Source organism: Pseudoliparis swirei, chromosome 9, assembly GCF_029220125.1.
Source record: "Pseudoliparis swirei isolate HS2019 ecotype Mariana Trench chromosome 9, NWPU_hadal_v1, whole genome shotgun sequence".
Lineage (NCBI taxonomy): Eukaryota > Metazoa > Chordata > Actinopteri > Perciformes > Liparidae > Pseudoliparis > Pseudoliparis swirei.
Window position 1 is genome coordinate 8,817,776 of NC_079396.1, and position 15,095 is coordinate 8,832,870.

Consider the following 15,095-nt stretch of genomic DNA (forward strand, 5'->3'; position numbering starts at 1 on the left):
ACCCTTCAGGGGGAAAAAAGGGAAGAAACCTGGAGGAGAGCAACAGAGGAGGATCCCTCTCCAGGATGGACAGATGCAATAGATGTAATGTGTACAGAAGGACAGATTTAGAGTTAAAATACATTCAATCTAACGGCTCTCAGAACAAGGCGAGGCAGTTCATTTATTATTTGATCCACATGTGGCTTTTTAAATGTTCGTAGAAAATGATTTGAACAGATTTTACAGGTATTAACATGCATGGCCCACCAGCAGTCACAACACTCACACACTCACACTTCATTGAGTTTCACATGATGAGGGCAATTTTAAAAGTTTACATCAACTGAGTTATGAGGTCTTTTGTTGTAATTTTTACTTTTCCTTATGCAGGATATTACTATTTTTTCATTTATTTATAAAGTTGGACCACAGGTCCTTTTTTGGTTTCAAAATTGGATATGCATCATTCAAAGAAAATGTATATTTATTGAGAAATCACACGCCACCAGAAGATGATGGCTTTTGTTCAAATACGATTGTTTTTTATTATTATTCATTCTTCTAGTTCCCTCATTAGTCTTCTTTATTCTTTCAGCACTTCTTTGCTCTTTTGTTACTGAAGTAAATGTCACTGAATCATGCGTGTGTGTGTGTGTGCTTGTGCACTTTTTTGCCCAATTTTCCAGTGGTGCGTCTTATATGTTCAAGAGACTGTGCCGTTTGGAGCTTGTGTGTGCATGTGTGTGTGTGTGTGTGTGTGTGTGTCTTTTATCTTATTATGATCCAGCGGAATGGTGTGCCTGATTAGACTGTCAGAGTCACTTTGGCCAAAACTCTGCCAAGATAAATACCAAGTGCTGCTACATAAAGAGAGAAGACATCCAGGCCACTTTGTCCTATGCTGTGCCAAGCTAAACACATCAGGACCCCATCCACCACACCGTTCAGACAGGTGACTACTGACACACACACACACACACGTCACACATGCACATTTGTATCATTTTTTAACTTATGAGAAATGTCATTGATTTTTCATTTGTATTTATTAGCTTCCACACATTTATTATAAATCCATTATACAAAAAACAGATTCAGCATTCAGATGCAGAACATGTAGACAACAGCACACAAGTTTGGTATTGTGACGGAAGCGTTCTGGTTTTAATTTGTGGTCCAAGTCGGATCGACCAATCACGTCGAGCAGGAGTGGTTGAAGGCAAGGTAAACGGCCTTGTGGAGAGCTCAGAACTCTCTGGCTGTCGTCTTATTGGTTTAAAGGTAGCTTGTAAACTGGCTACTTGTGAAACATCACGGTCGTCTCTCGGTTCACATCTCAAGGTAATCAAACTATAAACAACGAGCGGTACACGGAAAAAAAGAGAGTCTTGGCCAAGATATCCGTTGGTTACATGGGAACCCCCGGTAATATAGTCCCTTACCCACAGCGGATTATTGTTGTCAGACCAATAGCCGAAGGGATTGCCTGTTTTAAAAATCAAAACCTAATGCTGGCTCCAATATGGACCCTAAATCAGCTGCCTTAAAGCGAGATGAAATAGCACACTTCTCCTCTTAATAGAATAGAATATACACTTTTATTAATCCCCAAGGGGAAATTAGTTCTCTGCATTTAACCCATCCTTAGTTATTAAGGAGCAGTGGGCTGTGGTGAAGCGCCCGGGAAGCAACTGGGGGTTCAGTGCCTTGCTCAAGGACACTTCGACTTGCAACTAATGGGGAGAGCGGGGATCGAACCCACAACCCTGCGGTTGCAGGACGGCCCTCTTACCCCACTGAGTTAAAGCCGCCCAAGAATGAGAAGTTAGAATTTATGAGCCACAAAATGCAACCTTCCTCAATTTAATGCACCCATGAGTTTTACTGCTACAGCCTTAGCAGGGCTGGTATGACCATTAGCTTGTAGTTTCTAACGTTACCGCTTCCCTCTCCTTTCTAACGTTACACCATGTTTTAGCATTTAGCGTTACCACGTTTTTGTCATTTTGAGCCACAGTGTTCAGAAAAGTTTCAGAGACTCTTTTTAAAAAGAGCTAAACCCCAAAAAACTTCTTATTTGTAAAGGGTGTTTTTGGTTTCAGTTCCAAGAATTCAAAGAGCTTCTTTTGAATCATTTCCAGATTCACCTATTTTGCAACAGCATTAGCTCATACAGTGAGAAATCCCCTCAGTTACACAAGGCATGTCCCCATGTATAGCAGCCTCAGTGGACAAGATGCAATGCAGCCACAAGACAACGTTGCATTCATACATAAAAGACTTATTTGCTCTTATAACTGAGATTTTTGAATCACTGCCTGCATACAACCTGTCTGGAAGTGTCTTTGAGTTTGAAAAGGAATTCAACCAAATCAACAAAGTAACTAGTCATCGCAGGTTGGGAAACCAAAACACTATAATGTTCTCATCCTATTATGAAACAAACTCTGAAGATACACAATGTACAATGTTTCTCTCTGTTCCACGTCATTACACAGCGATGCAGTTATGTAACAGAGTTAGAAATGCACTGTCATTTTTTGTTTTCAATGTATTGTATTTTATTTTTGTTTGTTGTTCAACGATGTTGTTGAGTGTTTGTGAATTTTATTTTAATGAGCTATTTTTATTTAGCGTTATTTTTCTAATTCTGTTTCCTGCGGAAATTGCTTTCCATCTGTTGCACTTCCTGCTCCTGAATCCCGTCTTTCCCTCACAATGGTTTTATATTGCTGAGGGTGAGTTGAGTGGAAAATTATGTCGCACTATTTTGGCTCTATTCTTTAATAAAAAGTAACCGTTTATGTTACACACGGTAATGGTCGCTAATACGATCACGGTGTCCAGCTGTTGTGTGTAATTTAGACGGTCAAAGTAAACGTTTCGTGGCTGTCTCATTGAGCCATTTGTTTAGCGACATCCGGTCGCCCCGACGTATATTTTCCTTGTATAAATTGTGTTGTTTTGCTTGTATAGGAAGTGGAAGTGCAAAGACGGATCAGAAGGCAATAAGTGTGTTCTGTTGTCTTCTGCAGGTATGTGTTTCCCTTTTGTTCAAAGTTAGAATTTTCGCTGTTTCTGTTGAAATTACTCCAGCTCATACAGTTATTTATTTTGTCCATTAGGGGTCGCTGTTTTCCCCTTGTATGTTACATGTCATGGTTTTTGAGAATTGTTATTATTTAGATTTAATGTAGTCCTGTCTTCCATGCACAATGGTTTTATATTGCTGAGGGAAGTGGAAGTGCAAAGACGGATCAGAAGGCAATAAGTGTGTTCTATTGTCTTCTGCAGAATAAATAAGTGCTGGGAAAATCCACCATCTGAGTCAACTTCTTCCATGCCCGTTTCACATCCGTTACAGTTACATGAACCATCTCATGTGGGATGGTCTTTCGAGTGCGTCGGCTGAACTCGCTCTTCGTTGACTTTTGGACCGCAACAGTAAAAGAACCAAAGAATCCAGTGCATGAACCAGCCAGACACAGAACGGCTCTCTGCTCTCTTCCTCTGTCCTCGTTGAGCAAAGCAGACATCCATCTTTTGTTCTACCTTGTCCTCCCTCAGTGTTCATGTGTTGATGAAGAAGAGGTGGATGCGACGATGAGCGCAATTCTGAACCAGGGTTGCCCTTTTCAGGTGAATAATTCAAAACAAACTTCAAGGGTCCCCGCTTTTATCTTTAAATCCACAGATGGCCTTTTTGCAAATGATTATCCACATTCTTTATTCACAAAGTTTAAAAAATGTTTACTATTGAAAGGTCTCGTCCGGTTTGGACTCTCATCAAGCATCCTAAAGACAAGTTGTCCAGCAACAGACCCCAGAACAACAGACTGTCCAGTCCAATACTGGCTGTGCTCTCTCACCTCTCTAAGCATGCAACGCTTATTCTCTCATTAAATGTCCTTTGTTCTTCATTCTCCTCCATTGAAAGAACACATGAGAGACAAAAGCTGACTAAGAGTTATGGTAACAATTACAAATAGGGATTATGTAAATGGTGAAAATATTAGAGAAAAGGCTAAAGCCGTAAAATAAACATTCATTTTTCTCCAGTTTGTGGGGCTTGGATCCAAAGGCAACATACATGGGAGAAATAAATTGGATGATTTATAAGCAATTTATTTTAGATTATGCTTTAATCGTTTTATTCCTCATTTTTTTTAATCCACCTAATGCAATAGATTGTTTTCCAAAAGGCTTAAAAAGTATCCCATGATGTGTATCACTCTATAAGGTCTCCAGAGAACTCAGAGAGGAAGTGAATCAGCGAGCCAAAAAGCAGAACTGCGAAGTAAAAGTGGGCTTTGACTAAGAAATGGAGCATCTGAACTGCTTTAGTCTCCAAGTCTACGATGCTGAGCGGGCCAGTCGTCTATTTGTGTGTTTAGCTTTGAATTTCAGTTGTTAATAAATCTGCTTGTCGTATGTGTTTCAATCTGTGTGTCTTTCTGCACATTTGCTTCTATATATTTAGTTTTTTGCCTGACTGTGCATGTCTGTCATCCTGTTTGTTTGTGTTTCTGTCTGTATCTCAAATATGTACATGTTGAAGTGTGTGTCATGTGTGTGTGTGTGTGTGTGGGGTCGAGTCCTCTGTATGGCGTCACTGTAATATGGTGGTTTATTTTCATATCGATGACACTGCTCAGGCCGCTGTGTCTCTCACCATGCGCGCTACAGTGCGTGTGCGTGTGTGCATGTTTGTGTACGTGTGTGTGTGTGTGGGAGGGACAAAGAAGGAGTGAGGCAGAAACACGTCAACCCCACACAGATGAAAAGTTCATATTTAGATAGATAGATAGATAGATATATACTTTATTAATCCCCAAGGGGAAATTTGTCGTAACAGTAGCGGCACCAATAAACTAAACACACGAGAATAAAAAATAATATAAAATATAAAAAACAGGGATGAAAGATATAGATGTATACAAGTGAAAGATATAGATGTATACAAAGTAAAATATAAAATAAAATATATATGTATATATACAACATATATGCATACACAATACAATACTAATGACTGCAGTGTAAAATTAAATTAAATATAAAAATATTAAATATAGACAGTGTGCAAAATGCAAAGTGTGTGTATGTGTGTAGTGTAAGTAAATGAAATGTGTGAAGTGCAGATCAACATAGTGTAAATATGAAGTTATTATTGCAGTTATTGCACTATGATCTGGCAAGAGGCGATCTGTTATAGAGCCTCATAGCCGTCGGCAGGAATGTTCTCCTGTATCTGTCCTTGTGGCAGCGGAGCGTGAGGAGATGTCTGGAGAAAGTACTCCTCTGTCCCTGTAGGAGGTGGTGGAGAGGGTGGTCCGGGTTGTCCAATATGGACACAAGTTTCTTCAACGTCCTCCTCTCCACCACCTGTTCCAGGTGCTCCAGCTTGCAGCCGATTTCTGTGTCAGTAATATGAACACCATGGGGGTGAGAATGAATTTAAACATTGTTTGCACACTCAAAGACAGACAATAAAGACATGACTACATATTTTTTGGATAAACGACGACATGCTGGATGCTTTTCCACGTTTAACCCGGTGAAATTCAATCATATTGTCCAAAATAATTTAAGTGATTCTGAAATGTTCTTCCAGAAATATAAAAACTACTGACGCTCTATTTCATCATGACTGCCCGTCAATTGGTTGGAAATACTGGAATTTAGCTAAATGCATTTTCTCTGTTTTCATTTTTGGATGAAAGCTTGAAATATAATTAAGATTAGCTGACACTGGAGAACAATAAGTGCTCCAAGACAAAGACCTTTTAAGATCACAATTTGACAGTAGGGGAGCCAATTTACTTTTCACTGCAGATGTAAAATGAGCCTAATTCACATATTAAATTATATTATATCGTGGAGTATTTCTTGCTACATTCATACGTTTTCCATAAAATGTGTGTGACCAACCGCAAGACCGAAGCAGAGAAAAGCTGGCATGAGAAAAACAGAAAAAGTGTGTGTCTGCCTGCCCCTAGCTGGGTTGTAACACCTAAGTTCAAAGGTCATCCCACCCAGAGTCTGGTCCGAGGGCTCGCTGCCTCACTCCCCTCGAGAGGTCACACAAACAGACGGGTGTGTATTCTCCACCAGTTAACGATTGGTTAAATAAATGGACAGGCTCCCCGTGGTGTCATCCATTCACGCAGACACTCTGATTCGCTGAAAGGTCGCAGTTGTGGTCTGAGTGATGGAGGGACACACACACACACACACACACACACACACACACACACACACACACACACACACACACACACACACACACACACACACACACACACACACACACACACACACACACACACACACACACACACACACACACACAAATACATACAACTTCACACAAGCATTACATCACCTGGTATCTTAACATCAGTCAAGGCAGTTGAGCTGGTCTGAGTTTGAACACACATACAGTCATGTCATGCACAGATACAAACACGCTATCTCTCTACCATCAGCACATGCCCCGGGGTCATTTAAACAAATACAGCCGTGTTTAACCCTTGTGTTGCCTTCGGGTCATTTTGACCCGATTCAATATTTAACCCTCCTGTCGCCTTCGGGTCAATTTGACCCGATTCAATGTTTAATGTCAGTGTTCTTTCGGGAGTCAACAAACAAACATAAAGTACCTCACACTTAAACTTGGAAAACAATATTAATTCTAATAATTTTCTGGAGATTTTAATAGCTGGGGTCATATTGACCTCAAGGGTAAAATATGTTAGTAAATATAAAGGTAACAGGAGGGTTAAACATTGAATCGGGTCAAATTTACCCGAAGGCAACACAAGGGTTAAGAAGAAAGCTGCACTACCGTCCCCATCATGAACTAGTGAACGACAGATTGAAACTCTTTTATTGATATAGATTATGGGTCGCTTCAAACTGTGCGTGTCCTTCTATTATTTCCCTCCTGGCCCCGCAAACATTTGTGAGTTTGGTCCACCGCAAACCTAAAAATATGGAAAAAGTCTGACTTGTTTGAGGCTTTTTAGTTGAATTACTGCAACCCAACACAAATATACAAAGGTTTTGATTGGTTGCCAGCAAACTGGTAAATTCAACTCCATCCCAGCAGGTCTGAGAATTCAGGCTGGTCTCATTCCCAAGGGGTCTAATAGCAACGCTTGGGCAGCGGCCCTCTGTGCCTTGAGAGCAACGGCCAAGGCCCCCGTGAGTCTGTATGAGACGCACCGGGCTTTCAACTATTTCCAACGCAAACCCATCTGCGTCAGAGACCCTCAAAGCAGCAGATGTAGTATCAAGAACGAAAAGTCCTCCAAGGTGAGCTTCATGTGTCCTACAAACACAGGACTTTCACCCAGGGGACCAGTGTGCCTTTTTCACGACGTTGCCTCACACGATGTTCCGTAGAATGGCACCAATGAGTCACATGACCTTTCTCTACGTCTGTCTGATACGTTAGAAGTGTATATATTTTTAGCCAAATCACATCATCGTTTCACAGTCACCATGTCGTACAACGTTAACCATAATAATATCGACCACATGCTGTGTCAATAACAGTGACCTTGGCAAGTAGACAAGTAGGGATGAGATCACCTTGGAGGATTCATACATGTGACCTACTTTTCTGTCCTTATGTCAGCACTACCCTTGAAGGATTCCACTGACTAATTTGTTATCCTTTAATTTGTGTTTTCCTTATTCTCAACCCTCAGGCTGCTGTACTGCGTGTTGTAACTGGGCACAAAGTTGTTCAGCATGAGCGGACATTGTAATCATGATGTGCAATGAAACCCGTGGCCCGAAAACCCACACAGAGGATGACAGATTGAGGCGGAGGCAGAAAATGACACCAAGGAGAGCAACACAATCTGCAGGAAGTTAAAAACATTTTTTTTTAAAGCTGCAATGCACCTTTTGTACTTTATCTGCACACACACACACACACACACACACATAGTCCACCACACACACTCACTAAAAGGTTGTCAGTCTCCCACATCCAATGTCTCACTTCCCTTTCCTGAGCTCTTTGCCAACATCCAGCGTGCCCGGTTTGACCCCCTCCTGCTGGGCCAGGCCAGGCGAGGCGGCACACTGGGCGGCGATCGGGCGGACCGCCGCGAAACAGCGAGCTACGAGTCCGTCTTAATAGCTCCATTCATTGACTCTTGTCTTTCAGGCTCTCCACACAGCCACTGAGCTAAGTGGCTGTGTGGAGAGCCAGCCTGCAGTTTAAAAGACGTATTGAAGACCCAACACTGGCTGAGCAGCCGACTGAGAGACTCACGCCTGCTGCTCGGAGCTGCCTGCTGAGGCTTCACCTTGAACCCCGAGGGTCTGAGCTCAGAGCGGCCGGTCTGAGTTGTGTTTTGGCACTGACCACATTGGTTCCATTACCCCGGTGTCCTCCACCGGACTCCTAGAGGACACCCATTGATTCCCTTATCATTTCATCTGTACAATACTTTCTATGTATTATGATACAGTGGCACCCTGTCTCAATGCTGCAATAATAACGCAGACTAGTGAGACAGCCTTTCTTCGAATTTTTTTATTTTTATTTCACTTTAGTCTGCATGAATGTACTTTTCCAAATTAGTTTTACTATAAGACTTTAAAATGTAATCGAGCTATGCATTTAATTTGAACGCAACACTAAATGTAGTCATAAAAAATGTAACGATAAGTGTGCGTGGAGTTTTTCCAGTGCTGAAGTCTGTGCGTACACAATGCTGTTTCTTCTCTCCGTCTTTGAGTTATGTCAAACATTTTCTTGTAATGTTGAATCAAGAGAAAATGATCATCAAACTTAATTATTTGTGACCTCTTTTAGCCCACTGTTAAGCCAGAAAGACAAAGTTAGCGACTTGCTGGTCAGCAGTCGAGCGTTTGGCAGATACAGAGCCAACTATTGTTTTCTACTATTGACATGAGGGAGGCCAAACCAGAGTGAAATAAGAGTGACCGCTAAACCTGTTTTCATCAGGTGGATGGACACATTATTCCACTGGTATTTTAGTATTCCATTCATAGTTGCCAAAACCAGTTTGTGACTGTTTATAATGTACAATAAGACTTGTAAGGAGTAAATGTAGAACTCAACTTATAGTCTGTTGATGTCAAGGTAAACTGCAGTCCAAATTAAATAATCTTATAAATGACTCGATGATGAGAGCGCATATAAAGTTAATGTAATCTACAGTCTCCAAACATTTCCTTTAGTCTTTAACAACTGTTACAGTTGTCTATCACATAGTTTTCCGCCCAAAACACCAAGAGGAAACATGTTCCTGTCTCTGTATTTCTCTGTGTGTGAATGTCAGCGTGTTGTTTACTGAGACCTTCTCCCTCCAACACACACTCTACACACACACACACACACACACACTGCCTATCTTCACACCGGCTTACCTCTCCTCTGTGCCCCACGTTGATGAAGGCACACATGGGCTGGAACGCACCGGTGCCACAGGTCAGGAGGTGTGTGCGGTTGAAGGGCTGCAGGAGGCGAACAAAGTTTGCGCACTCCGTCTGCAAAACACAGGAACATGCACACAGGTTCAAAACTCGCATCACAAAGGAATATGGGAAAGGGTATGATACATATTTAAACCAAGATCGACCAAAGTTACTTGTCATGTTTGATCTTTAAGTAAATTAATCTGGAGTTCCGCCCACACCCTGGATCACCAGTCAATTAAACTCCTGTTTTAAGGATAACTGAGATACTCGTTTGCACCCCAGCTCATAAACTGTGTTTTTACCCACCACCATGTTACCACTGCACATGTGCCGCTCAACAGACATGAGAAGAAAGCGAGATGGCTCACTCTTTAGTTACTTCCCTCATCCGCTTTAGATTTACTAGCCCAATGTTCCCTTTTACTTTCCCGGGGCAATCCTTTTTGTTGAGCGCTGCCAGGATGTAAACATTCACTCTAGCATGCAAGTTACACACACACACACACACACCAGCGAAGGGCCCTTTATAAATCAAATCTCACAGTACAAAGTTACCTGTCTTCCAAATGCAGATAAGTTCATTTTCAGGGTACTGAAGAGAAACAAAATAATTTCTCAACAGGCTTATTGATCCCACATGTGTGTGTAATGAAGGCCAAGAACAGACCTTTATTAGATGTAATGCGATATCCTCAATGTCCAACATAGGACTCGTATCTCTGATTTGTGGATCTCAGCCAACGTGACATGCTGATGTTGTAGAACACCACTTTCACTTTCGGGTCAAAGGAACATGGCCGAGATTTGTAAAACATCGTAAGAGGGATAATCTTGACGTGAGACGTGAGTTGTCATAACGGATGTGAAGACACCAACGATAACGCTGGGTTTCATTTTGATAACTTTGTTGAACCCCTGAATGTGCTGAACTGCTGGGTAGGCGGAGCTAAGACTGGAGACAGAAGGCCTGAAATGGAAACAAAGATATTCAAGTGGACAGTGTCAAAAGGCCAGACACTCAAACACACACGAGAGAACCAAACAAGACTGACTGAGGAAACGAGTATCAAGACATGTCTGCACTACACAACGGTCCAGAGGAAGCCGAGGGCATGACTACTTCCTGTCTGTTACAGAAATGGGTGTCAGCAGAGAAGGAAGGGACCAGCCGGGTTGTTGACGAGGTCAAACTCATCTGCACGATGAGCGTCTGGCGTGCCTCTCTGCAAAATGTGTGCATGCATGTATGGCGTGAGTTGACGCCGAATTAAATGAATCCCAAGTGCGTTGGTGCGTGGTTCTCGTGAGCATTTCTGTGTTGCTTGGTAGTTCCTGATGCATGTGCGCTACTCGCTGTGGAGGACATCTGTCATGTTGTGTGCGGCCTACGTCCCTCTCGTACTCGCAGACAGACACTCAAACATTTCCTCGAGTGCTGCAGACTTAATGTAAACCATGTCACTGCAGTACGAGAAATAGTTTACATCTCCGTATTGCCCTTTCCTGCGGGATCATTTCTCTCCTCAAACTGGACCAGACCAGTAACAAACTAAACAGAAAGACATTTGGGCATTTGATCTATCAGCTGGGTTTCACCTATGGCGCTATATGTTTCTGTTGAGGAAGAGAGGTTATCATAAAGCAAATATGAGAATTTGAAGGCTTTACCACTGACAAACCTACAGCCTAGTGAGTTAAAGTTAAAGGCTGGACGTTGCACCATGTCTCTATGTCATCACAGAAGATATATACGAGGTCGAGGAGAGCTTAACAAGTGGACTGAAGGCGAACAGAAATGTGTCTCTGCTGTGTTTCCGTTCTAGGACTCTGGGACTCATCTCAGAGATCTGTGTGGCCGAGGAGAGCAAAGATTGTAATGAAATGTTGAAAAGAGGAAATATGTCTCTGCTCTCCCACTACGGGACTGGTTTTAACGGTCTGTGTGGTCTCCTTGAGATTAACTGGCAATAAAGGGAGTGGTGTTAAACAGAAAATGAAGTGTGTTGGATTACTAAATCTGGTTTTGTCTCACAGAGAGATTTCAGGGAGTAGCCTCAACATCCAGCCAGCTTGTATTCACTGCAGAGACATCAAGGGTCAGGCTGTTCGGTGGACACAAAAGCCCACAATGTTCATTTGGTCACCTTTAATGAAGAAGGGGAGGTCAGCTGACCACACATGCTCCTTCCCAGCAATACAGTGCTGCTGCTTCGAGCTGTTGACACTTTCTAACTGACCGCAGAACCCACAGTCAATATTTAAACATGAAACTCTGATTGTATTCGCTCGAAGAAATATGTGTCATTAGCATAAACAAACAAGAGTATTGCCAAGACCTCCGGCAGTCTCACCCGGCCCTGACAATTTGTTATCCTTTAATTTGTGTTTTCCCTTATTCTCAACCCTCAGGCTGCTGTACTGCGTGTTGTAACTGGGCACAAAGTTGTTCAGCATGAGCGGACATTGTAATCATGATGTGCAATGAAACCCGTGGCCCGAAACCCACACAGAGGATGACAGATTGAGGCGGAGGCAGAAATGACACCAAGGAGAGCAACACAATCTGCAGGAAGTTAAAAACATTTTTTTTAAAGCTGCAATGCACCTTTTGTACTTTATCTGCACACACACACACACACACACACATAGTCCACACACACTCACTAAAGGTTGTCAGTCTCCCATCCAATGTCTCACTTCCCTTTCCTGAGCTCTTTGCCAACATCCAGCGTGCCCGGTTTGACCCCTCCTGCTGGGCCAGGCCAGGCGGCGGCACACTGGGCGGCGATCGGGCGGACCGCCGAAACAGCGAAAGCTACGAGTCCGTCTTAATAGCTCCATTCATTGACTCTTGTTCAGGCTCTCCACACAGCCACTGAGCTAAGTGGCTGTGTGGAGAGCCAGCCTGCAGTTTAAAGACGTGAAGACCCAACACTGGCTGAGCAGCCGACTGAGACTCACGCCTGCTGCTCGGAGCTGCCTGCTGAGGCTTCACCTTGAACCCCGAGGTCTGAGCTCAGAGCGGCCGGTCTGAGTTGTGTTTTGGCACTGACCACATTGGTTCCATTACCCGGTGTCCTCCACGGACTCCTAGAGGACACCCATTGATTCCCTTATCATTTCATCTGTACAATACTTTCTATGTATTATGATACAGTGGCACCCTGTCTCAATGCTGCAATAATAACGCAGACTAGTGAGACAGCCTTTCTTCGAATTTTTTTATTTTTATTTCACTTTAGTCTGCATGAATGTACTTTTCCAAATTAGTTTTACTATAAGACTTTAAAATGTAATCGAGCTATGCATTTAATTTGAACGCAACACTAAATGTAGTCATAAAAAATGTAACGATAAGTGTGCGTGGAGTTTTTCCAGTGCTGAAGTCTGTGCGTACACAACGCTGTTTCTTCTCTCCGTCTTTGAGTTATGTCAAACATTTTCTTGTAATGTTGAATCAAGAGAAAATGATCATCAAACTTAATTATTTGTGACCTCTTTTAGCCCACTGTTAAGCCAGAAAGACAAAGTTAGCGACTTGCTGGTCAGCAGTCGAGCGTTTGGCAGATACAGAGCCAACTATTGTTTTCTACTATTGACATGAGGGAGGCCAAACCAGAGTGAAATAAGAGTGACCACTAAACCTGTTTTCATCAGGTGGATGGACACATTATTACACTGGTATTTTAGTATTCCATTCATAGTTGCCAAAACCAGTTTGTGACTGTTTATAATGTACAATAAGACTTGTAAGGAGTAAATGTAGAACTCAACTTATAGTCTGTTGATGTCAAGGTAAACTGCAGTCCAAATTAAATAATCTTATAAATGACTCGATGATGAGAGCGCATATAAAGTTAATGTAATCTACAGTCTCCAAACATTTCCTTTAGTCTTTAACAACTGTTACAGTTGTCTATCACATAGTTTTCCGCCCAAAACACCAAGAGGAAACATGTTCCTGTCTCTGTATTTCTCTGTGTGTGAATGTCAGCGTGTTGTTTACTGAGACCTTCTCCCTCCAACACACACTCTACACACACACACACACACACACACTGCCTATCTTCACCGGCTTACCTCTCCTCTGTGCCCCACGTTGATGAAGGCACACATGGGCTGGAACGCACCGGTGCCACAGGTCAGGAGGTGTGTGCGGTTGAAGGGCTGCAGGAGGCGAACAAAGTTTGCGCACTCCGTCTGCAAAACACAGGAACATGCACACAGGTTCAAAACTCGCATCACAAAGGAATATGGGAAAGGGTATGATACATATTTAAACCAAGATCGACCAAAGTTACTTGTCATGTTTGATCTTTAAGTAAATTAATCTGGAGTTCCGCCCACACCCTCGATCACCAGTCAATTAAACTCCTGTTTTAAGGATAACTGAGATACTCGTTTGCACCCCAGCTCATAAACTGTGTTTTTACCCACCACCATGTTACCACTGCACATGTGCCGCTCAACAGACATGAGAAGAAAGCGAGATGGCTCACTCTTTAGTTACTTCCCTCATCCGCTTTAGATTTACTAGCCCAATGTTCCCTTTTACTTTCCCGGGGCAATCCTTTTTGTTGAGCGCTGCCAGGATGTAAACATTCACTCTAGCATGCAAGTTACACACACACACACACACACCAGCGAAGGGCCCTTTATAAATCAAATCTCACAGTACAAAGTTACCTGTCTTCCAAATGCAGATAAGTTCATTTTCAGGGTACTGAAGAGAAACAAAATAATTTCTCAACAGGCTTATTGATCCCACATGTGTGTGTAATGAAGGCCAAGAACAGACCTTTATTAGATGTAATGCGATATCCTCAATGTCCAACATAGGACTCGTATCTCTGATTTGTGGATCTCAGCCAACGTGACATGCTGATGTTGTAGAACACCACTTTCACTTTCGGGTCAAAGGAACATGGCCGAGATTTGTAAAACATCGTAAGAGGGATAATCTTGACGTGAGACGTGAGTTGTCATAACGGATGTAAAGACACCAACGATAACGCTGGGTTTCATTTTGATAACTTTGTTGAACCCCTGAATGTGCTGAACTGCTGGGTAGGCGGAGCTAAGACTGGAGACAGAAGGCCTGAAATGGAAACAAAGATATTCAAGTGGACAGTGTCAAAAGGCCAGACACTCAAACACACACGAGAGAACCAAACAAGACTGACTGAGGAAACGAGTATCAAGACATGTCTGCACTACACAACGGTCCAGAGGAAGCCGAGGGCATGACTACTTCCTGTCTGTTACAGAAATGGGTGTCAGCAGAGAAGGAAGGGACCAGCCGGGTTGTTGACGAGGTCAAACTCATCTGCACGATGAGCGTCTGGCGTGCCTCTCTGCAAAATGTGTGCATGCATGTATGGCGTGAGTTGACGCCGAATTAAATGAATCCCAAGTGCGTTGGTGCGTGGTTCTCGTGAGCATTTCTGTGTTGCTTGGTAGTTCCTGATGCATGTGCGCTACTCGCTGTGGAGGACATCTGTCATGTTGTGTGCGGCCTACGTCCCTCTCGTACTCGCAGACAGACACTCAAACATTTCCTCGAGTGCTGCAGACTTAATGTAAACCATGTCACTGCAGTACGAGAAATAGTTTACATCTCCAGATTGTCTTTCCTGCGGGATCATTTC

The 15,095-nt window shown here is 42.8% G+C and overlaps 1 protein-coding gene across 1 annotated transcript in view; it reads right to left on the reverse strand.

The window, feature by feature from the left end:
- Nucleotides 1-15,095, reverse strand: part of sema3bl (sema domain, immunoglobulin domain (Ig), short basic domain, secreted, (semaphorin) 3bl) — a 66,707-nt gene that overhangs the window by 23,719 nt on the left and 27,893 nt on the right. The window contains exon 4 of the mRNA XM_056423310.1: nt 13,528-13,647. Within this exon, the coding sequence (XP_056279285.1) occupies nt 13,528-13,647 (120 nt within the window). The remainder of the gene's footprint in view (nt 1-13,527; nt 13,648-15,095) is intronic.